The following is a 25,073-nucleotide window of genomic DNA, read 5'->3' as shown; positions in this document are numbered from 1 at the left end:
ACTAGAAGATGACTAACCTGCCTAGCTCCCACCTAACACAAGATGGACTACCAGGACCATGGACAGTGGCGGAGTGCCCCCGAGTGAGGTGGACAGTAAGTGGGCGCAGTGTTTAAAAGCTCTAGCAATGCTGTCGTGTCTGATCCACTTTTCCAACACACACCAACATGCATTTAAAATCTTTTTCTTAATTCTCAGTGATGATGAGCTGACTGATGCCAATGATATATTTTGTTGTGGATTCATGGAGCATTTCTAATGTATTTCTCTGTGTAAATGTTAAAATTAATTTGTTCATTCACTTTTTTTTTTCATTTCCTGTGTGCAATATAATCAATACTCCATGTGGAATACTTGTAAAATATCTCTATAGTGTAAAGATATTTTGCTTCTCTATTTATAGTGTTTATATTGTTAACTCCTCACATCCCCCTGTTGTAATATAAGTCAGTGCCTCAAGTGCTGATTTATATTATATATTACAGCTTATCTCACACGTTGAAATGTTTAGCTTAAATACATGAGAAGATAACATTGTATGCAGTGTTAATGTTGATGTACAGTCCTGTGTGAAAAAGCATTGAAGCAAATAGTTTAAAACCCTTTATCTGGTTTTTACCTTCACATCCATCCATTCATTTTCTAAGCCGCTTCTCCCTCAGGGTTGCGGGGGGGTGCTGGAGCCTATCCCTGCGGTCATTGGGCGGAAGGCAGGATACATCCTGGACAGGTCACCAGTCCATCACAGGGCAGGCAGACAGACAGACAGTCACTCACACACTCACACCCAGGGGCAACTCAGCATGTCCAATTGGTCTTTGGCCTGTGGGAGGAACCCGGAGGAAACCCACACAGACAAGTGGAGAACATGCAAACTCCACACAGAGAGGACCCCGGTCACCCAGTCGGGGAATCGAACCCAGGCCCTCCTCGCTGTGAGGCGACAGTGTTACCCACCGCATCACCGTACCACCCTGCCGCCCCCTTACCCTTACAATAATAACAAATAAATATTAATGCAGTAAAAACTAGTGAGACACTTTAGCTTTAAAATATATATCTTGTGAGTTCTCATCCTTGAGTTCTCCTCAATGTCCCCAGCCAGCACATAGATTTGGTAAAATCGATTACCACACTTAATTTCATGTGGGATCGATTGAGCCAAACCAGGTGTTGGATAATAACTACAAATAATACTGTACAGCCAAGAGAAGAAGTTGGTAAATGGTTAGGTAAACACATTGACATCCATAAAATCACTCATATATTGTTTTTTTTTTTTTGAGCAAATCATTACTTATTGCCCCAGTATAGCTTTAAAGTATCATTTTCCCAGGTGCCTAGAAGTTTTGCACAGTATTGTATGTAAAAGAATCTAACGTGTTAAAAATCATTTCATAAAGACACAGAGGCAATCAGTCGGCTTATGTCAGGTGTGTCTGGTTCAATGGAGAAAAATATGTCAGAAATTAAAGACAAGTTTGTTTAATATTAAAAATCATGATTTTTAATTACTTCTTTGCATGAAAACAGTTCCCCCATATTTTTTTTTACATATTTATGGGTCATAAGTCAATTCACAGTACATAGTTTTATTGTGTAAAACCAAAACTAGTTGCGGATCATTTGTAGAGAAACATCTAAACACTAGATCTGAAGATCAGATATGGTTTAAAGCTACAAATATAGACGCTACTGATTCAATTTAGCTTCCCTGTTTACTCATTTTGAAAAGAGAATTCAAGAAAACGGACTGGTATAACAGAAAAAAGTAGACCGGTCCAGAAAAGAATTAGAAGAAGAGCCCATTTTGAACGTTTCAGTATTATGGCGCCGTTCTTCTAGCTGGGCACACGGAACACCAGCTTCTTCCTCAAGGTCACTCTTTGGACTGGCATCTGCTTGCGGTTAAGTTTCGAAACATTCTTACTGACGTCTTCATTCACACAGAGCAGGATAGACTGAATGTCTTCACCCCTTGAAAAAAAGAGAAAAAAGACATTGAGGAAAAATATTTCGTGTAATATCAGTAGACCAGTGCCACTGTTGCCTAATACGTACTTTGGACAGTGTGTTGTCAGCTGCTTACACAAAGACTGGATGAACCAGGAGCCTGATTCTGTGCTCCTGAATGAGTAAAAACCCTTAACGGTTGACCTCGCCACAAGGAAATCTCCATCAGCTGGGATGGTGATCATCTCAAGGGTATCCGTCTCCAACACTGCTTCTTCTGCTGCATCATCTCCTCCAAGATTATCAGCCTGGACTTGAACTGGGAGCTGATATTTTCTCCCACGGCAGGCCTGGATGAAGAACACTTTTGGTTTGCCAGCCAGGCTTTGGCAGGAGGTTCCTCTGAATGGACCGAAGATGTCCTCACTGGGGACGGCACCTCCATCAGTGCCGTACACCTCTTTACCACCACCATGGCTCAGGATGCAGCAAACGAAACAGTCACCTTCATGGTCCTTCTGGCTGAGATCCTTCAGGAGGTCTTTCATCTGCGGTGCAGTTTTGTCTCTGTGCACCTCCACAGTGAACCCCAGCCAGGAGAACACCTCAATAAGAGACTCTGTAGGACAGAATAGAAAAGGCCGTTTTCACATGGTTAAATCGGAGGGGTATGTCACTTTTAATCATGTTCAAATATAATTCATGACACTTTTGCTGTAAAATGACTTTCCTAGGCTACTATACTATGTAAGAGAGATACAGAGACACAAAAGATCAGTATAGAATTTTCTATTGACAATGTCAATTATAAGGATTATAAACTGATGCAACTGTTATTATTTTATTACCTCACTTGTGTTTTATTGTTTAATAAAATCATCCTCTATATAAAGCCCTGTTTATCCATATTTGCAAGCTAGTAATATAGCTGTGGTGACCAGACGATGTCACCAGACAAGACACAAAGGTACTAACTTTCATCAACTTCAGATCCTGCCCTGTTGTCTGATTGTTGTTCAAACACTATATTGTTGATGATCACACAGAGACCACGTGGAACGCTGGACATCTTGTATTCACCGATCTGTGAACAACAGTGGAGAATGTTCAGTAGTGAAACATTGTTCTTACAGTTCTTTAAAATAAAAATGAATTACTTTAAGGAACGTAAAGTGCTGTGAAAACGTAACTGCCTGCTTCCCAATTTCTTCTTTTTTTGAAAAAAAGATTTTTTTTCCACACTTGAATGTTTCAGATCATTAAACCAAACTTAATATTAAAGAAAAATAACATAAAGATAAAGGGATCTTAATGCAGCGAAGTAGAATAATTAAAATCTACCAGTCTATGGGTAGACTGGGGCAGTCGTGGGCTGGAGGTTAGGGATCTGGCCCTGTGACCGGAAGGTTGCCGGTTTGATCCCCAGCGCCGACAGTCCATGACTGAGGTGTCCTTGAGCAAGACACCTAACCCCCAACTGCTCCCCGAGTGCTGTGGATAGGGCTGCCCTGCTCTGGGCAAGTGTGCTCACTGCCCCCTAGTGTGTGTGTTCACTAGTGTGTATGTGGTGTTTCACTTGCATGGATGGGTTAAATGCGGAGATGGAATTTCCCCGGTTGTGGGATCAAAACAGTATCACTTAATCTTAATCTTAATCTTATAAAGGGCTACAAAGACATTGCTAAAGGTCTTGGACTCCAGCAAACTTGGAACAGGGTTGAACCTTCCAAGAAGTAGCTGGCCTACCAAAATTTCACCAAGAGCGCATTGACGACTTATCCGGGAGGTCACAAAAGAGCCCAGACAAACAACTAAAGAACTGCAGGCCTCATTTGCCACAGTTAGGGTCAATGCACATGATTCTACAGTAAAAAACATGCTAGATAAAGACGGCATCCATGGGAGAGCTGCAAAGCGCAAACCACTGATGACCAAAAAGAACATTGACTTGCATTTGCCAAAAAGCATCTAGGTGACCCTAAAAGACTTTCGGGATAATATTCTGTGGACTGAGGAGTCAAAGCTGGAACTTTTTGGAAGACATGGGTCCAGTTACATGTGGTGTAAAACTAACACTGTATTCCACCATAAGAACATGATACCAAACATGGTAGTGGTAGTGTGATGGTCTGGGGCTGTTTTGCTTCTGCAGGACCTGGCAGACTTGATGGAACCATGAATTCTGCTCTCTATCAGAAAATCCTGAAGGAGAATGCCTGCCCATCAGTTTGTGGCCTAAAGCTGAAGCAGCAGGGCAGTGATCTGAAGCACACAAGCAAGTCCACCTCTGAATGGCTCAAAAGAAAAAAAATGAAGGTTTTGGAGTGGGCGAGTCAAAGTCCTGACTTGAATCCCTTTGAGATGCTGTGGCAAGACCGGGCAGGTTATGCTAAAAAAAACTCTCTGATGTAGCCGAATTAAAACAATTCCGCAAAGAAGATTGGCCCAGAATTCCTCCACAGGGATGTAAAAGAGTCATCAAAAGTTCGCAAAAGTCTGAATGAAGATGTTCCTGCCAAGGGTGACATAACCCTTGTTATTGGGTTTAGAGAGCAATTATTTATTTACATGGGAAATACACGTTTTGAATAAATCTTTATCTTCAAAAAATGGAAAGGACACTTAAACGCTGCTTTTTCTGTTTATTTGTGTTGTCTTTATCTTATATTAAAATTAGTCTGGTCATCTGAAACATTTAAATATGACAAATTAGCATTAATAGAAGAAATCAAGTGAGGGGCAAATCCTTTTTTCCAACACTGTACGCATTTCTGATGACACCCTGAACTGCTGCACTTCTCTTGCATAGTAAACGGAACAGCAAAGAAGTCAATATTACAAAATTCACTTTTTTAAATTACCTCATCGTATAGTGCTGGTTGCGGAGGTCTGAAATGCTCCTTAAGTCCAGGGAAATTCTCCTGCAGCTCGTTGTCCTGTAGTAGCTGTAGGAATCTGCGACATGTATCATCCCCCTTGTTCATCACCTTGTCCAGAAGATTAATGATGATGTTCTCCTGGGTGTGGTTAGGGTGGTTCAGGTTGCTGTACTCCCGCTTGGTGATGATTTTACTCTGCTCAGCATGCTGCAAGACAAAGCTGGCATCTGCAGACAGAGTGTCGATGAAGAAAGTCTTGCTTTCAAGCAGAGTCTGCATGACTGTACAAGGACAAGGTGTTATATTAATAATAATGATAATATTAATAATGCTTTTTATATAACTATTGTATAGGGTCATGGGGGTGCTGGAGCCTATCCCAGTGGTCATCGGGCAGAAGGCAGGATACACCCTGGACAGGTCGCCAGTCCATCGCAGGGCAGACAGACAAACACAGACAGTCACTCACACCCAGGGGCAATTTAGCACGTCCAATTGGCCTGACTGCATGTCTTTGGACTGTGGGAGGAAACCGGAGAACCCGGAGGAAACCCACACAGACACGGGGAGAACATGCAAACTCCACACAGAGAGGACCGAACCCAGGCCCTGCTCGCTGTGAGTAACTAAGTAAGCGTATTTAGTTTCTGTACTTTAGTATTTTTGGTGTATCTGTACTGAAGTTTCTCCGTTCTGGGTGACTTTTTCCTTTCACTCCACTACATTTCAGAGTCTAATATCCGACTTTTTCCTCCTACATTTTGAGAAATCTGTCGTTCCTTTTGGTTTCTGTGTGTATAAAAACGTAACATGTCAAAACGAAAGAAGCGCAAAGCCAGAGCACCAATCAGGGCCCAGCGGTCACTTTGTTTAGAGCTGGTTTTGACCTGTTGGTCAGACCGACCCAGTGCAGCACGCGGTTCAACGTCAGCGCAGCAGCGTAAAATTTTAGGAGTGCCTAACTAACTCGGTGTAAATAGTCCACAATATAGAAATATGTCCACATATATAGTTGTGACTAATGTGTCTTTTTTCTGAATTTATACAAACACTACTTAATTTTGTAGAAATACAATTATTATTGTTATAGTAAATGAGTTTGGGTTGGTTTATGTTTATGACGCCTACAGATCAACATAGTAAAGGAGCTCATCTGTAATCCTGAGTTTAAAGCCAGTTTTTATTCAACTTAAACTTGGAACTAAGTTGTAAATAAATCTGAAACTGAAACTTTGCTTGTGTGTAAAAAGTGATTTCAGAGCCACTCGGTTCTCCCTGATGGAAACTGTTTACCTTCAGTGTTTTGTGCTTCTGATCATTTTAATAGACGTCAGCGTCACTAATTAATGACCTTCTATTAAAAGACTGGTTTACCAAGAGAGACGCTGGAGGACTTTCACCTGAAATGAGTTCATGAAGCCAGTCTGGTTATAAAAATGATAACAGGACATCAGAGCCAGAATTACTCTTTTAGTACTTTTACTTTATACTTAAGTACATTTGAAGGGAAATACTTTAGTACTTTTACTCAAGTGGAGGTCTAAAGGGAGGAACTTCTACTTTTACTGGAGGAATATTTTACCCTGGGTGTCTCTACTTTAACTCAAGTCCAAGGTTTGTGTACTTCGTCCAACCTTATAGCCTCTAATAATAAAACTACAGTCATTATTTTCAGGGTATCTTTATTACAGAGCAGTGAAGATCATTTGTGCAGGTGTCCAGAATGAAGACTGTTCTTTCTGTTTTACCCCAGGTTAGATAACAGGGCTTATAAATAAGTAATAGTAGTAACACAAGCCTTTCATATGGACCTGCTGGTAGAAGCCCAGCCAGCAAACTTAGAGAAAAAGGTGAAGCTGAAGAGGAGACACTAGCACGGTTAGCCTGCTGCTGCTCTGAGGTAAGTTATTTATTATCATTAGCATGAAGGACAGACACCTTCATGACCGCGGTGAGGTGGTAAAGATTGTGATAGGTAGGCTAGCTCAAAGAAAAAGAAAGAAAGCAACGTTAGGGCATTCAACCACTCTTGGATGTCTTGTTTTACTACTTTAAAACTAGTTTTACTTCACTGCTGTTAAAATAAACGAGAGGAGTTCGAGTGAAATCACCACAGAAACCAGTGCAAAGAGCCAGAAGAGCACGTTAAGTTACTTTTACCTGTACATAAAGCGCCCTACACTACTCCACATCTTCAGTGTGACTGTAACCTTCAGTAAATAAGCGCTTACCGAGCAGGACGAATGTCTGTCCACTAGCTTTCCTCCAAGTCAAGGCCTTTTATTTTCGCTTTTGGCTCAGGTGCAAATGCTTTATGGTCTCTTGTAAGGTATTTTTGCAGCAGAACACCTTACAGTTTCATTTTAACCCAGTCGCAGGGTTGCCAGATACTCAGCGTTTGCAGACCTATTAAGGCTGATTAAATCAAGGGCCTGGAAGTTTTTAAAGAATAAATGCAGCCTCCAAAAACAACAATAAATACATGAAACACTGTCAGTTTTAATGCTGTGTGTGTGAGAGCATGTGTTGTATTTTCATCCCCAATTCCAAAAAAGTTGTGTAAAATGCAAATGAATGTAAATAAAAACAGAAAGCAATGATTCGCAGATCTCATAGACCAACATTTTATTCACAATAGGACGTAGACCACATATCACACGCTGAATGTGAGGCATTTTACCATTTCGTGCTGCTTCTATGTTACCAGGTTACTTTCACTGAAAGGTCACACTTTCAAACTGTGTCTGTGTCACCATTGTGTAAAACTTTCGCATTAACAATGTTTTAATGTTTAAGTGCTGACTGCTATGGATCTGGATGGAATAGGTGAGTAGTCTTCAGCGTGCTGAGTGCTTTAGTTGTAGTTCAGGACGTGCTGTGGCCTCTTTTTTAAGGTGGTGTACACAGATGTTCTCGTGTGTTTCTTTGTGTTGTGGCTCTGCTTTATTTATTTTTTTTTGCATCGTGTTCTGCTTCTGTCCTGCAGAGGGTCTGAATGAGGTCCGTCCTGCAGTTTACCGCGCTGCCCTGAAGCTTCGCTCTCTACAGAAACTATGCCAGAGTGAGTTCATGTCTGAGTATGTATACACAGCATAAGTTCCACAGCTGGAAGGGGAATTCCACCCATACTGAGAATTAGAGTAACTTACTGGCTTTGATTTCTTTACAACTGAGGTGATAGAAAGTAGAGGTCATAATGTCTACAGCAGGAGTATAACCAGATTACCAGATATAACCAGATATCTTTGGGGACTCATGCAACCTTTGCATACGACTTTTCAAATGTTTTTGTCTATAACATTATCTCAAAACTACACTGTGATTATTGCCAGGATTTCACAATATTTTACCCATTTTTTCACAGTAAAATACTGTATTCATCATTTTACTGTGAAATGAACTCATTCTAAGATAAGTTCTGTAATAACACAGCAAATAACTATGAAGTTGAGGTTTAGCTGTACCGCACAGTGATATGACAACAGCTGAGAGTTAAAAAATCATAAACATTTAAGTTTTAAAAAAAATGTTTTTTAAAGACTTTTAAAGTTTTAGACTGGCTTGATTTGCATTAACGGTGGTGTGGTGGGTAGCGCTGTCCCCTCACAGTAAGAAGAGGCTGGGTTCGATTCCCTGGCCGGGTGATCAGGGTCCTCTCTGTGTGGAGTTTGTATGTTCTCCCCGTGTCTGTGTGGGTTTCCTTCCACAGTCCAAAGACATGCAGTCGGGCCAATCGGACATGGTAAATTGCCCCTAGGTGTGAATGTGTCTGTCTGTCTGTCTGCCCTGCGATAGACTGGCAACCTGTCCAGGGTGTATCCTGCCTTCTGCCTGATGACTGGTAGGATAGGCTCCAGCGACCCAGAAGGAGAAGTGGCTTAGAAGATGTGTGTGTTTAACGTTGTTCTCAAAAATGTCGTTGTTTATAGTTCTAGCCAAGCGAAGAGAAACTTTCTGTAATATGATACAGTAAATTACTGTGAAACTAATTCAGTTGCTGAAATTTTACAATGTTTTTTTTTTCTTAGCGTTTCGTAAAGCAAAGTTATCAGGCAGCGTATCCATTCCATAACTTTCTGTGATGGAGCTTTTAGTAGCATTGAACTCTTCAGACGTCTGTTTCCTATCGCCACCGCTGTGAACAATTCTGCCTCCGTTTCTCTAGAATGGAGCTTTTCACATCAAACCACTTTGTATGACGTAACGTCTACCTTACCTTACCTCTAACTTAGTTATGCAGAATTGTAACTTTGTGCATGTCTTTTTGTTAATGGCGCTCAGTAGAAAAGCCTTATAGGCTTACTCACTACATGTCAGTCATATTATCACTACGCTTTTTGTCCAGTGCATTTGGTCTCTCTCCGGGACTTGCGCCCCATTCTCCGTGCTGTGGGGGGTTCGGGGGACCCCACAGTGAGTCTCTCCCAGCAGAACTTGAGGCAAAGTCTAGAGCAGCTCTTCCACGGCATCTTAGAGGAACTACCAGAGCAGGCGGTATCAGAGGCCACTGAACAGACCACCAGACTCCTCTTCAAACTGTACGACAGGTCAGAAGAGCTGTCTAACCACACTGACAAGAATGCTGCTTTGAATTGATATGACTCAAATGTAGTCATTTGAAACGGTAATTTGAAATATAGCTTATTGTTTTGATGTAACACAAGTGCAACCACCACATTTGGATCATGAATCTTTTTGTTTTGTTGTTTTTAGTGGATTCACGCATGGCTTTTTTGTTCATGTACACATAAAATAATGTATATATAATAATAACCACACCTGTTTGTTCTCAATTTCTGTTGTGTGCACCACTACACTGAAAAAGTGATGCATTGAAATTTTGCTTGATTATAGTACATACATCATTTTTGCATTAATAAAACTATATTACATTGAAACAAGTATTGCCAGAGTAAGCCAACTGAAAGTTATACAGTACTGTGCGAAAGTCTTAGGCACCAAGACTCATTTTCAAAATCTATTTATTTGTGTAGGTTTTGTTTATTTGCTGAGAAAAGTGTTAATATTTGAATAAACAGAATTTATAGAATATTAATTAATTATTTTATTTATATATATATATATAAATGATAAATAGTGATTTTCTGGATGTTGGTGTTGGCGGCTGTGAAGGTGTCAAGGAAAAATATGGACCCAAGAAATTCTTGTTACTTTTTATTGTTTTTATGTTTATTTGAATTATGAATACGACTTTATTCTAATGTATATTGTGATAAACTCTGAGGTCAATTATTTAAATTTGCTTAGATGCCTAAAACTTTCGCACAGTACTGTACAATATCATACAATAGCCAGAGACACGTTTAACCCCTTAACAGGCCATTAGTCCACCAGCAGGCTTCTGTAGCGTAAGAATATTTCAAACGGTCTGCACTGAAGTCCCTGTAGTTTTGAAGTAATAAGCTTGTGTGTGTAATAAGCTTGAAATACTAAGGGGTTAAATTAAATGACCACTGGAATAGTATGTGCACTTAGATGCCTATTTATTATAGGTATGTGTATATACTGTACGTGTTACTATTGCAGCCACCAACATTATGTATCTATGTCTTTAAAGTGTCCTCTCTCTTTAACAGAGAGGAGACCGGCTATGTCCTGCTCAGATCTGTGGAGGCTGCTCTGGTTGTCCTTTCAGGAGACACTCTCTCAGCCAAACACAGAGGTCAAGACTAGTATTAACACAGAAACTCACAGGTTCTTGTGTGGTTGCAGTCTTTGCAGTTGAGTCATGAGACGGTCTCTGCTTTTCCTGTAGCTCTGTTCCAGTTGGCTGTTAGCTGCAGTGCGAGGCAGGGAATTGAGAACAGCTCGGTCAGCCGCAGTGGCCTTAGAGTGCTGCTAAACGACCTCAGCCAGGTGAGACGTCAAATTGTGGGTTTGTGTATAGAACTCATAGTTGATCTTTCCAGGTAGAAGAACAGTTTCTATCCCCGAGCTGTCAAACTGGTCACTCCGGCAGCATCGACCTGAGCTTAACAACAACACTACAGTCTGTTAATGATCAGCCTGATCACCCAGCACACTACACACTGAGCTCCACCAGCTCACTACCGACCACCCAGCACACTACACACTGAGCTCCACCAGCTCACTACCGACCACCCAGCACACTACACACTGAGCTCCACTAGCTCACTACCGACCACCCAGCACACTACATACTGAGCTCCACCAGCTCACTACTGACCACACAGCACACTACACACTGAGCTCCACCTGCTCACTACTGACCACCCAGCACACTATACACTGAGCTCCACCAGCTCACTACCGACCACCCAGCACACTACACACTGAGCTCCACCAGCTCACTACTGACCACCCAGCACTCTACACACTGAGCTCCACCAGCTCACTACTGACCACCCAGCACACTACACACTGAGCTCCACCAGCTCACTACCGACCACCCAGCACACTACACACTGAGCTCCACTAGCTCACTACCGACCACCCAGCACACTACATACTGAGCTCCACCAGCTCACTACTGACCGCACAGCACACTACACACTGAGCTCCACCAGCTCACTACTGACCACCCAGCACACTACACACTGAGCTCCACCAGCTCACTACCGACCACCCAGCACACTACATACTGAGCTCCACCAGCTCACTACTGACCACACAGCACACTACACACTGAGCTCCACCTGCTCACTACTGACCACCCAGCACACTACACACTGAGCTCCACCAGCTCACTACCGACCACCCAGCACACTACACACTGAGCTCCACCAGCTCACTACTGACCACACAGCACACTACACACTGAGCTCCACCTGCTCACTACTGACCACCCAGCACACTACACACTGAGCTCCACCAGCTCACTACCGACCACCCAGCACACTACACACTGAGCTCCACCTGCTCACTACTGACCACCCAGCACACTACACACTGAGTTCCACCAGCTCACTACCGACCACCCAGCACACTACACACTGAGCTCCACCTGCTCACTACTGACCACCCAGCACACTACACACTGAGCTCCACCAGCTCACTACCGACCACCCAGCACACTACACACTGAGCTCCACCAGCTCACTACTGACCACACAGCACACTACACACTGAGCTCCACCAGCTCACTACCGACCACCCAGCACACTACACACTGAGCTCCACCTGCTCACTACCGACCACCCAGCACACTACACACTGAGCTCCACCTGCTCACTACTGACCACCCAGCACACTACACACTGAGCTCCACCAGCTCACTACCGACCACCCAGCACACTACACACTGAGCTCCACCTGCTCACTACTGACCACCCAGCACACTACACACTGAGTTCCACCAGCTCACTACCGACCACCCAGCACACTACACACTGAGCTCCACCAGCTCACTACCGACCACCCAGCACACTACACACTGAGCTCCACCAGCTCACTACCGACCACCCAGCACACTACACACTGAACTCCACCAGCTCACTACCGACCACCCAGCACACTACTGACCACCCAGCACACTACACACTGAGCTCCACCAGATCACTACCGACCACCCAGCACACTACACACTGAGCTCCACCAGCTCACTACCGACCACCCAGCACACTACACGCTGAACTCCACCAGCTCACTACCGACCACCCAGCACACTACACACTGAGCTCCACCTGCTCACTACCGACCACCCAGCACACTACACACTGAGCTCCACCAGGTCACTACTGACCACCCAGCACACTACACACTGAACTCCACCAGCTCACTACCGACCACCCAGCACACTACACACTGAACTCCACCAGCTCACTACCGACCACCCAGCACACTACACACTGAGCTCCACCTGCTCACTACCGACCACCCAGCACGCTACACGCTGAGCTCCACCAGCTCACTACCGACCACCCAGCACACTACACACTGCGCTCCACCAGCTCACTACCGACCACCCAGCACACTACACACTGAACTCCACCAGCTCACTACCGACCACCCAGCACACTACACGCTGAGCTCCACCAGCTCACTACCGACCACCCAGCACACTACACACTGAGCTCCACCAGCTCACTACCGACCACCCAGCACACTACACACTGAGCTCCACCAGCTCACTACCAACCACCCAGCACACTACACACTGAGCTCCACCAGCTCACTACCGACCACCCAGCACACTACACACTGAGCTCCACCAGCTCACTACCGACCACCCAGCACACTACACACTGAGCTCCACCAGCTCACTACTGACCACCCAGCACACTACACACTGAGCTCCACCAGCTCACTACCGACCACCCAGCACACTACACACTGAGCTCCACCAGCTCAGAGGACTGTATGCTGTGCACTTCATCTCTGGCTAAGCCTTATTTCTAGTATATTTATATATTTATACTGTTACTGTTTATTTAAGATGTTACCTGAACATTATGCTGCTACTCTCTACCTGCACTGTACACTTTATATACAGATCACTGTTTACATCTCTTTTTTTACCAGTAGTATTTCTGCATTTACTGTACTGTACTACAATTCACCAGCACATTTCAGTCTATATACCTGATACACTTGAATATCTGACTATACACTTACTGTCTATACGTCCAACACACCTATAACACTTGCCTACGCACATCTTGTCTACGTTCGACACCTGTACCTGCTGACTGTACATTGTGTCTGTCTTTTACTGTCTTTTGTCTTTGCACTGTTTACTATGCATCTTTTATTACTGCACTGGAAAAGTAGCCCGATAGTGTTTCGTTATACTGTACTACCCTGTACTGTATAATGACAATATAGTTGAATTGAATTGAGTTGAAATGAATAGAATAATTATGTGCTTGCTGTCTGAGACCGAAATGCAATAAGACCAGATTACTAGCTTTATTTTATGACTTTGGTGTGTTTTGTGATTCCTGGCTCTTTGTTTTTCTCTGATAGGAAAGAGTGAATTTTATAAAATGGCATGTGAAAAATAAGAATAGATCAACAGACCACATGATATGTGATATGATAATTCTGAATCACTGATTGAAGTCTAACGTGAGATTTTGGCTGTTTGTTCAAGGTCCCTGCAGTGGTTCAGGAAAACCATGTTTTTGGACACACAGAGACTGCAGTCCGTTCCTGCTTTAATGGAGTATGGTTTCTTCCTTATACACACACATTCCTATATGTAATATGTCCCATATGTTTCATGTATATGTATTTACACTATGTTGCCAAAAATATTCAGTCACCCATCCAAATCACTGAATTCAGGTGTTCCAGTCACTTCCATGGCCACAGGTGTATAAAGCCGAGCCCCTAGGCCTGCAGACTGCTTCTACAGACATTAGTGAAAGAATGGGTCGCTCTCAGGAGCTCAGTGAATTCCAGCGTGGTACCGTGATCGGATGCCACCTGTGCAGCAAGTCCAGTCTTGAAATTTCCTCACTACTAAATATTCCACAGTCCACTGTCAGTGGGATTATAACAAAGTGGAAGCGATTGGGAACGACAGCAACTCAGCCACGACGTGGTCGGCTACGTAAAATGACAGAGCGGTCAGCGGATGCTGAGGGGCATAGTGCGCAGAGGTCACCGACTTTCTGCAGAGTCCATCACTACAGACCTCCAAACTTCATGTGGCCTTCAGATCAGCTCAAGAACAGCGTAGAGAGCTTCATGGAATGGGTTTCCATGGCCGAGCAGCTGCATCCAATCCTTACATCACCAAGCGCAATGCAAAGCGTGGAGTGCACTGGTGTAAAGCGCCGCCACTGGACTCTAGAGCAGTGGAGACGTGTCCTCTGGAGTGACCAATCACGCTTCTCCGTCTGGCAATCTGATGGACAATTCTGGGTTTGGCAGTGGCCAGGAGAACGGTCTGACTGCATTGTGCCATGGTGTGGGGTTGTTTTTCAGGAGTTCCAGTGAAAGGAATGGAACTCTTAAAGCTTCAGCACCAAGAGATTTTGGACAATTTCATGCTCCCAACTTTGTGGGAACAGTTTGGGGACGGCCCCTTCCTGCTCCAGCATGACTGCACAAAGCAGGTCCATAAAGACACGGATGAGCCAGTTTAGTGTGAAAGAACTCGACTGGCCTGCACAGAGTCCTGACCTCAACCCCATAGAACCCCTTTGGGGTGAATTAGAGTGGAGACTGTGAGCCAGGCCTTCTCGTCCAACATCAGTGTCTGACCTCACAAATGTTCTTCTGGAGGAATGGTCAAAAATTCCCATAAACACACTCCTAAACCTTGTGGAAAGTCTTTCCAGAAGAGCTGAAGCTGTTATAGCTGCAAAGGGTGGGCCAACATCATATTAAACCCTATGGATTAAAAATGGGATGTCACACAAGTGCATATGCGTGTGAAGACAGATGAGCGAATTCTTTTGGAAATATATATATACATATATACACATAAGTAAGAACTTATATGTAATGTCCCATATATATCATATATTATGTGTAGCACCTATATATGTCCCTGACATTGTACCTTACCCTTTCTTGTCCTGAAAACACATGAAAACAAGTACACAGAGATTCCCTCTGTCTTTAGGTGATTAGTGCGAGTGTCGGGGAGGAACACTTGGTGAGCTGGCTGCAGTCGGAGCCTCGTCTTCTGCTGTGGCTCTCCACACTCTATAGGCTGTCAGTCAGCGAGGCTGTGCTGCACAGAGTCCGCTGCCATGCCTGCAAGGCCTTCCCCATCTCAGGCCTCAGGTATGAGTGTGTTTTAATGTATGTATGTGCACATTTCCCTTTGTGTTATATGTATGTATGTGTCTAGGTTTCTGGAAGTGTGAGAATAATAATAATAATAATAATAATAATAATAATACGTTTACATTCCTGTATTTGGCAGTTGCTGTTATACAGACTGACTTACAGTTTACTAATGTTACAGAAGTGTGGAATGTAGTGTTAGGAATCTTGCACAAGGACTGTATAGTGTGGTATAGTGTGGTGTGCTTTCCCAGGCAGGGAACCAAACCTCAGTCTGCCACATAAAGGGCAGCAGTATTACTCACAACATTATACCATAATAATTACATGTGTAGCATGAAAGAGGTGCAGCAAGGTTAACCACTGTTATACATACTAGTAATGTCTTGCACACAGGCAGCAATGCAATATGTTTAATTCTGTGCCAGGATATATAAGTCAGTGAGTATGTATCTCTTAACCTCTGCTGGGTGTAATCCGCCTGTAGGTATCGCTGCCTAAAGTGTCTGAATGTGCACCTTTGCCAGAACTGCTTCCTCACTGAGACACACACAAGAAAGCATAAACCACACCATCCAGTTCTGGAATACTGCACTCAGGTCAGAAAACTACATTTGACAGCTACATTACTGTTAGCATAATCCAATGTGTACAGTAAAATGTAAAAGTTCTAAAAATCTAAAATTATACAAGCCCATTTCCAAGAAAGTTGGTACGCTGTGCAGAATGTAAATGCACTGATATGCAAATCATGTAAAACATATTACAAACTACAAAGACAACAAATCAAATGTTGAAACTGAGAAAATGTTTTTTTTTTTATATATATGCCCATTTTGAATTTGATGCCAACAGCCTGTTTACCGCTGTGTTTCATCACCTCTTCTTTTAACAACACTCTGTAAGTCTTTGGGAACTGAGGAGACCAATGGCTGTAGTTTTGAAACTGAAATGTTTTGCCATTCTTGTTTGATAAAGAATTTTAGCTGCTCAACAGTTCAGGTGCTCATTAGTTGTATTTTTTTTATAATGCAGTGGTGACAAGTCTGGACTGCAGGCAGGTCAGTTTAGCATCTGGACTCTTAATATGAAGCCATGCTGTTGTAATACAAGAAGAATGTGGTTTGACATTGTCTTGCTGAAATAAGCAAGACCTTCCCTAAAAAAAGACGCAGTCTGGATGGCAGTATACGTTGACAAAACATATATATGAACAGCATTAATGGTGCCTTCAAAGATGAACGCGTCACCCCTGCCATGTGCACTAATGCCCACCTATATCATCATGAATACTGGCGTTTGAACTGTGCACCGATTACAAGCTGAGTGGTCTTTAGCCCGGAGGACACAGTGTCCGTGATTTTCAAAAAGAGTTTCAAATGTTGATTCGTTGGATCACAGGACACTTTTCCACTTCCCCTCAGTCCATTTTAAATGAGCTTGGGCCCAAAGAAGGTGGCAGCATTTCTTGCATTTCTTCTTTGCGTTTTACAGTTTTACCTTGCATTTGTGGATGAAGCGACAAACTGTGTTCACAGTCAGTGGTTTTCAGAAGTATTTCTGAGCTCATGCAGTGATTTCCACTACAGAATCATGTCTGTTTTTAAAGCAGTGTCGCCTGAAGGCCCAAAGATCACGGCCAGCAAATACAGATTTTTGGCCTTGTCTCTTGCATACAGAGATTTCTCCAGATTCTCTGAATCTTTTAATGTTATTATGTACCATAGACGATGAAAAGCAAAAGATCTTTGCTATTTTACATTGAGAGACTTTATTCTTGAATTGTTGCACTATTTGATGGCGCAGACTTTCACAGTCTTTCTCCTCACCTTTACTTCTGAAAGACTCAGCCTCTCTGGGATGCTTCTTTATACCCAATCATGTTACTGACCTATTACCAATCAACCACCAGGTGTTGTTTAGCATGACTTAGCTTTACCAGCCTTTTGTTGCCCCCCGTTCCAACTGTTATTGGCATCAAATTCAAAATGGGCAAATATTTTCAAAAACAATAAAAATTTCTCAGTTTGAACATTTGTTATGTTGTTTTTGTACTATTATCAAAGAAATACAGTGTTTGAATGACTTGCACATCATTGCATTTTGTTTTTATTTACATTTTGCACAGCACCCAACTTTTTTGGAAATGAGGTTGTACTTAAAGTTATTTATCTGATTAGCAAACCTTCATTTGTTAAAATTAGAATAAACATTTGATGTGTAACAGTGCCTAACCATTTCCAAATCACTCCTTGAGACAGCCTGGTACTTATACTTAATTTCCGATGCCTGTTTCAGCTAATTACTACTATATTAGGTTAAATCAGATGTCCTGTGGTCTACTAACAACCTCACAGCATAGAACTTTACTGAGCTTTACTTTTTACTGTATCAACCTCTTCTGCAGGCCCCCTAGTGGCCTAAGACCTTTGAATAGGATTGTAATTCCCACATACTGTATCTCGGACATGTTATACTTCATCTTCAGCCCTCGTGGAAAGAATCAATGACGTCGTTGGCGTCCAGCGCCCGTCATACTCTTCTGCCCAGGCGCTACACCAGGAGAGAGGTGGAGAGGAGGGCACTTAGAGCTAGATCTGACATAGAACCACAGCACAGGTACATGAAATGTGTGTACGTTTGTGTGTTTTTGTACGCGTTCATTCCTTGAGTTGTCCTCTTTGCTCTCAGTACTTACTTTCCAGTGCAGCCACAACAGCAGTGCGCCAGTGATCCTGGAGGTCTTCCACCTCCTCCTCCTCCTGATTCTCCTCCTCTGCAGATGAAAGTGGAGTCTAAAGCCCTGCAGACAGACGAGCCAGATGCACAGCCTCAGGTACGTCTATGGCTTCACATACCAGCAGCACTTTCTGACCGTCACTGACGTTGATGACTGTACCCGGGTTTCTTACAGAGGAAAACATCACTTCTTCAAAAAGACCTAAGCATCACGCAAAAGGCCATGAAGGACCTGCAAAGAGATAAATGGTAAGTTTTTGATTTAGCCCCTTAAAATTTAAATGTAAGGCTCTTATACCACAGCTGGTCGCACCGTGATTGGCTGAGAGGGATTCCATGCGTACCATTATCGCCCAACAACTGCACTGGACCATATTCCCCCTCCTCGATTCCTATTTTAGAACGTGTACACTGGGGAGTGTGCAGTTAAACTAGACTAGGACAGTGGGCTAGGCTATTAGGCCAATTCTGTTGTGTAGCAACACAGTTTGCACATACTGGAACTATTTTTCCTTTTGGTGCATAAATGCACATTTTATTAATCAGTTTTAATCAGTAATCTTGTGTCATTGCCTCAAAATAAATGAATAACCATGAAGCGCCTCGTCCTTCCAGTCTAATATCCTATACAATATATTATTTCCTTCACCTTGATTTCTTGTAACAAAGGTTTTGCCCACACGACCACATCATCTCCCTGTTCCTCAGTCCTGTTTCTGTTCATAAGTGGCCTTGTAGCTCAAGCTAAGTCACCCGAAACTCCTGACCAAGTTCTTAGAGTTCTCACCCTTCCTACAACCATACAGTCCTTATATATTCAAATTATATATCGAAAATAATAAACAGTAATGAGACTGGTATATTGGTATAATGCACTTATTGAGCTATATCATATTAGCTGCAGTTGTAGGTAAGTGGCCTTAGGCATTCTTGCGTAATTCTTAGTTATTAGTAATTAATGTTTAGTATTTTAGGTATGAAAGTGTGGGCCCACATACAGGTCTTTGAGGTTTATGCAGAAAATATCTAGAACACATTTATATAAGGGTCACATTTGACATTTAAAGCTACACTATGTAAGATTTTTGTTAAAATGTAAAGAATTACCATAATTAGGTCTGAGGAGAAGAAAAACATGTTAAAATATGTGTGTGCTGCTGCTAAACACCCTGTAAAGCCTGAAAGAGTCATTTAAAAGTCAATGTTGTCGAGATGTCGGAGGAGTTCTCCAGGACACATCACACATTTTTATGTCTTAACATCACTCATGCAGGCTCAAAAAGAAGCTCCAGCTCGATGTTTAGGTCTCAAATGCAAAATCAGTAGTACACTGATGAAGATATGATGACAATAGTAGATAATTCACTTACTTCCTCAGACGATGTGTCCCTCGCAAGGTTTTGAATAAGGTCTGGTAATACTCTTTCAGTGCGCTTGTCTTATCTTATTCATTTGCTCGGTGCAACAAATAGCATGCAGTTACACACTTTCACCAGAGAGGTCTCCAAATCCCCAAAACTCAGTCATATGCAGAAATGTGGGCACGACTGGGCAATTTACTTATTTTGAAGTGAAAATAAGTTAACACGTTCTCTACACTAGTTTGTTCCCTGAACAGGATGAATTGACTTATTTTCACATTTAACAAAACATGTAATTTGATCAGGCGTGTTTGAACTATTGCTTCAAAGTCACAGTGTCCGTGTGATCATCAGGCTGCTGGAGAGAGAGTTTCAGGTGTGGAAAGTAGCAACACAGTCAGAGCACGACTCTCTGGAGGACAGGTGTGCGGAGCTGGAGGCCACCATGGGTGCACTGAACCATCACAACCGACAGCTGGAGGAAGAGCTGGAGCAAATCCGACATGTGAGTGGATGCACAGAAAATATATGAGAGAGACGATGCCGGTCATGGTTCTAATATTAAACAGCTGCGGCTGCATGCAAGCAGAGTTGAGCAGTGACGGAAAGCATGTATTGGCGTTAAGTAATCAGTTGCAGTTACAGAAAATGGCACAAGCTGAAATCTCACAGCAAACTACATGTTTTTTATGGCAATGATGTTAGCTCATAATTGATGGATTCAAGTTAAACTAGATATAATATGTATTTTATGATATGTATTATTGCTTCAGTAACACCAATTCCACAGTGTAGCTGTTCATTGGAAGTAATCTGTCGGACTGTATTCCTGTGGGAACTGAGTAACATTTGGATTTGGATGAAATACTTTTCCCATGTCACAAGATAAACCAAACTGTGAAAGGCAGCAAGCGGATATACACTCACCGGCCACTTTATTAGATACACCTTGCTAGTAAAAGGTTGGACCCCCTTTTGCCTTCAGAACTGGTTGGTTATTTGAGTTCCTGTTGTCTTTCTATCATCTGGAACCAGTCTGCCCGTTCTCCTCTCGCCTCTCACATCAACAAGGCATTTTCGTCCACACAACTGACCGCTCACTGGATGTTTCCTCTTTTTCGGACCGTTCTCTGTAAACCCTAGAGATGGTTGTGTGTGAAAATCCCAGTAGATCAGCAGTTTCTGAAATACTCAGACCAGCCCGTCTGGCACCAACAACCACGCCACGTTCAAAGTCACTTTAAGTCACGTCAGTTTTGTGAGGGTCCTGTGAGGGTCCATGGTGGTTCTGACCACTGAAGAACAGGGTAAAAGGAGGCTAACAAAGTATCAGAGAAACAGATGGACTACAGTCTGTAACTATAGAACTACAAAGTGCAGCTATACAGTAAGTGGAGCTGATAAAATGGACAATGAGCGCAGAAACAAGGAGGTGGTCATAACGTTACACCTGCTCAGTGTATACCTGCAGTTTAAGGGGTTAAATATTGAACTAATCCTTTGTGTTGACCTGCACAGGCTTTGAGTATGAGAGGAAGATGTGAACTTAGCGGTCCTGACATCCAACAATCCTCCCCCTCACCTCCCTCGCAGCAACACAACGGAGATGACACGAGTGAGAAACAGTGGACAGCGTCCGAGAGTGCAGATTCACACCGCAGCTCCATGGCTGAAGAGGGAGAGCCAGAGCAAGAGGAAGAGGAGGAGAAAGAAGAGAGGATGGGGGAGAAAAAGGAAGAGGATGATGCCATTCTTCATCAGGTGCAAGAGGAAGCTCATATGGGTTTAAATGTTATGGACAGTCTGGTGGCACAAGCAAAAGAGGAGGTCCAGCTTGTTGGAGAGCCTGAAGAAGAGGATTTAGAAGAGGAAGATGAGGAGGAGCCAGAGCTTGAGAGGGAAGAGCTTATCACAGAAAGTCCACCCTCATATGCATCCACCCAGGAGGATTCTGGGACAGATAACTCAGATGAGGAAGAAGAGGAGCTCTGTGACTTGGTGCAAAGACTTAAAGGTGCACTCCTTCTAGCTGCTCCCACAGGCAAGTGCACAGGCTGAATGCAGGTATTTTTGAGGGGTGCACCAAAGTTACCTGATTCAAATGTATGCAATGTTTACACATTAATAAAATATACATCAGCACAGCTATTACTAAAAGTGTCAGGATTGGCCCCTCCCAGTCCTCCATGTGCTTGTGTTTACCTTTTGGTCTTGTCCATGTGCTTCCTTGTTTTGATTCTTCCCTGTTCTGCCCCCTTGTTTCTGGACTCTGCCCTTGATTGTTCTCACCTGTGTCTTGTAAACCCTCTTGTTAACCACCTGTGTCTTGTTACATGTTTCTGTATTTAAGCCCTGTGTTTTCCCCTGTTAGGTTGCTGGTCTTTGTGCTGGCTCTTTGACCCTAGACTGTCTAGACCCTGATATTGGATTTGCCCCTAATAAATCTCGCTTCTCTCAGCGTATGCATCCGCCTCATCATCGTTCCCCTGCGTTACAAAAAGTAGCTAACCTGAAAGATAATGCTGTGTTTTATTAATGTGTAAGTCATGTGAGTAATTAAGTCAAGTAAATGCAATGCACAACTTTTTTCAGTATACAAAATGCACAAGAAATCTCTCTCAACATAAATATCAAAAGGGAAAAAAACTGGTAACACTTTACTGTAGTGTGCTGTTCATGAGGCTACATCACACATACACTCACCGGCCACTTTATTAGGTACCTAATAAAGGTATTAGGTATTAGGCATTAGGTGCTAGTAAAAGGTTGGACTCCCTTTTGCCTTCAGAACTGCCTTAATTCTTCATATCATACTTTCAACAAGGTGTTGGAAACGTTCCTCAGAGATTCTGGTTGGTTATTTGAGTTCCTGCTGTCTTTCTATCATCTGGAACCAGTCTGCCCATTCTCCTCTGACCTCTCCCATCAACAAGGCATTTTCATCCACACAACTGACCGCTCACTGGATATTCCCTCTTTTTCGGACCGTTCTCTGTAAACCCTAGAGATGGTTGAGCGTGAAAATCCCAGCAGATCAGCAGTTTCTGAAATACTCAGACCAGCCCGTCTGGCACCAACAACCACGCCACGTTCAAAGCCCCTTAAATCCCCTTTCTTCCCCGTTCAGATGCTCGGTCTGCACTTCAGCAAGTCGTCTTGACCACCTCTACATGCCTAAATGCATTGAGTTGCGGCCGTGTGATTGGCTGATTAGCTATTTGTGTTAACAAGCAATTAGGTGTACCTAATAAAGTGGCCAGTGAGTGTACATAAGCCTGTCATGATGACTGATATAACCCTATATGAATGTTTATAAATGCTTATTCAAATAGGCATCATCTGTCATAAAGGCTACTTTAGCTAACTTTGATCAAAATTGGTAAATGTAACCTTCATAGCAAATGATGCCAATTGGAACAAGCATTTATAAACATTTATGTAGGGTTATGTCAGTTATCATGACAAGCTTATGTAGGTGCCATGTAACCTCATGAACAGTGCCCTACAGTAAAGTGTTACCAAAAACCCTCATATAGTCGTATGCAAATATGCAATTTTGCTAATATACTGTATGCATAGGCAATATTGCATTTTCTGCAATATTTCTCGTTATATTATTAAAAAAACATAATCTTAAATTTGGCCACATGTTATAGTTTATTTTTAAAGTTTAATATATTTATTTATATTATATTTATTATATTTAAAATTCAGCAAATAATCTGTGCATTAACATGCGCAGAATTGTCTTCTATTGTTGTTTTTTTATTTGAAAAACCCACAATGACGAAACCACATAGTAGAGGAAATATCAGCAATTCCTAACTAAAATAAACTGTTTAAAATGTTAAGATTTGGTTGTTTTTCCTCGCTCCTTCCAGGCTCCAGTTCTCATCACAGAGAGGCGCTGTTACAGGCAGCAGGAACTGTTGGAGATTCTGTATCTCACCTGGTTACTTCTGTCAGATCCTTCAGCTAGTCTACAGACGTTCCTGGCCGTAAACCACACCACAAACATGGGCAAAACCTTGCATCACCAACTGATCACATCCCACCATTTATGTAATGTCTACTTAAATCTATCCATGCTTTCCTCCAAATAGCTGGACTGACTAGATGACATGAGAAGGGCCATCTGCAGCCAGAGAGCAGAGTCTCTGTCTCCTGTTCACAGTCTCCATTTGTCCTGCAGGCGTGTAGATGAGAATTCACAGCAATGTGTTTGTTAGTGCGACCGCCTGGTGTAGGTGCTCTGCATACAGCAGAGTCATCAGACCGTAGAAGAGGAATGCAGCCAAGAGCAAAGACATGAATGTTTGCTGTCAACCTACACACTGAACGTTATCACACGTTATCACATAGTGGTTAACACCTCTGCCTTCTACGCTGTAGACTGGGGTTCAATCCCCCTCCAGGGCAAGCACCCTACACTATACCAATAAGAGTCCTTGGGCTAGACTCCTAACACTGCCTATGCCTACTTGTGTAAAATGATCAAATTGTAAGTCGCTCTGGATAAAAGCATCAGCCAAATGCTGTAAATGTAACCCTAGTTAGCAATTATTTATTTTATATGTTGATAGAAAACACATAATTTGGTCTTCTACCAAAGGAATTCTTTCATTTAATGTACTGTATTTAATAAACTGATTTAACAAGCACCACACTTAGTAAGTCTTTATTGTTTGTATAAATACACAGAAATGTTGCTTTTTATTACTGCATTTTATACCTGTGTTTATATGCATGGATTGAGGTCTCAAGTACAACTTTTTTATTTTGTATGCTGATATAAAAACATTTTTTATATATAGTCGCCTCCATAATTATTGGCACCCTAGGTAAAGATGAGTTTAAAAAGATTTTTTAATAAAACCCATATACAACACAATTATTGGCCCCTAGAAATAATTGTAAACAAAATGGAACTAAAGCATGTTCCCAAGTGTCACTTCAGTGTTCAAGAGCTGGTAATCAGTCATCCATGACTCTCTGTTTCACTGGGGGATAAATATGAAGCCAAATAAGAGCCCCTGACCTAAACCTGTTAAAAACTGGGGTGAGCTGAAGAGGAGACTCACGACGCTGGAGTAAAGTGCCCTCAGATTCCTCGTTCTGTGTTCTCTAATCTCGTCAAACAATACAAGAGAAGACTCATTGCTGTTCAGTTCTGTAGTTATGCTGGCAAAGGGTGGGACTAAATGCAGGGTTTTTTTGTTTGTTTGTTTTCTTCATAAATTTACTTAAATTAAAAGTTAGATTTTTGTCATATTTTGAGTGTAACAGTTTATCACAGACATTTTTCATGACTGTTTGTCTTTACCAAGCATACCAATAATTATGGTGCTGACTGTAGACTATATAGAAAAATATATGTTAATTAATATTTATTGAATTGTAATATATATAGTACCATTTT

The 25,073-nt window shown here is 42.4% G+C and overlaps 2 protein-coding genes across 9 annotated transcripts; one reads left to right on the top strand and one right to left on the bottom strand.

Annotated features, from left to right (window-relative positions):
- Positions 1–1,506: 1,506 nt before the first annotated feature.
- Positions 1,507–10,781, bottom strand: LOC108443717 (caspase-8-like). Of its 4 annotated transcripts, none has more exons than XM_017724534.2 (5): positions 10,546–10,781; positions 4,815–5,113; positions 2,929–3,037; positions 2,062–2,572; positions 1,507–1,977 (listed from the first exon to the last, which is right to left on the bottom strand). In XM_017724534.2, the coding sequence occupies exons 2-5, from the start codon at positions 5,109–5,111 to the stop codon at positions 1,842–1,844; spliced, it is 1,053 nt and encodes a 350-aa protein (XP_017580023.1). In that variant the 5' UTR covers positions 5,112–5,113; positions 10,546–10,781; the 3' UTR covers positions 1,507–1,841. The 4 variants fall into 4 exon arrangements, with proteins under 4 accessions (XP_017580023.1, XP_017580024.1, XP_037392268.1 ...); XM_017724535.2 differs by having other exon boundaries at positions 4,815–5,059; XM_037536371.1 differs by lacking the exon at positions 10,546–10,781 and adding an exon at positions 7,064–7,162 and having other exon boundaries at positions 4,815–5,059.
- Positions 6,414–24,405, top strand: dytn (dystrotelin). Of its 5 annotated transcripts, XM_037536368.1 has the most exons (15): positions 6,428–6,446; positions 6,586–6,732; positions 7,819–7,893; positions 9,178–9,379; positions 10,430–10,515; positions 10,609–10,709; positions 13,906–13,977; positions 15,388–15,551; positions 16,042–16,153; positions 18,043–18,173; positions 18,246–18,390; positions 18,469–18,542; positions 20,009–20,159; positions 21,173–21,695; positions 23,536–24,405. In XM_037536368.1, coding segments are annotated over exons 3-15 (1,860 nt in total). In that variant the 5' UTR covers positions 6,428–6,446; positions 6,586–6,732; positions 7,819–7,892; the 3' UTR covers positions 23,634–24,405. The 5 variants fall into 5 exon arrangements, with proteins under 5 accessions (XP_037392264.1, XP_037392265.1, XP_037392262.1 ...); XM_037536367.1 differs by having other exon boundaries at positions 6,414–6,732; XM_037536365.1 differs by lacking the exons at positions 6,428–6,446; positions 6,586–6,732 and having other exon boundaries at positions 7,650–7,893.
- The last annotated feature ends 668 nt before the right edge of the window (positions 24,406–25,073 follow it).

This window comes from Pygocentrus nattereri, chromosome 30, assembly GCF_015220715.1.
Source record: "Pygocentrus nattereri isolate fPygNat1 chromosome 30, fPygNat1.pri, whole genome shotgun sequence".
Taxonomy (NCBI): domain Eukaryota; kingdom Metazoa; phylum Chordata; class Actinopteri; order Characiformes; family Serrasalmidae; genus Pygocentrus; species Pygocentrus nattereri.
This window is presented reverse-complemented; position numbering and strand designations above follow the sequence as displayed.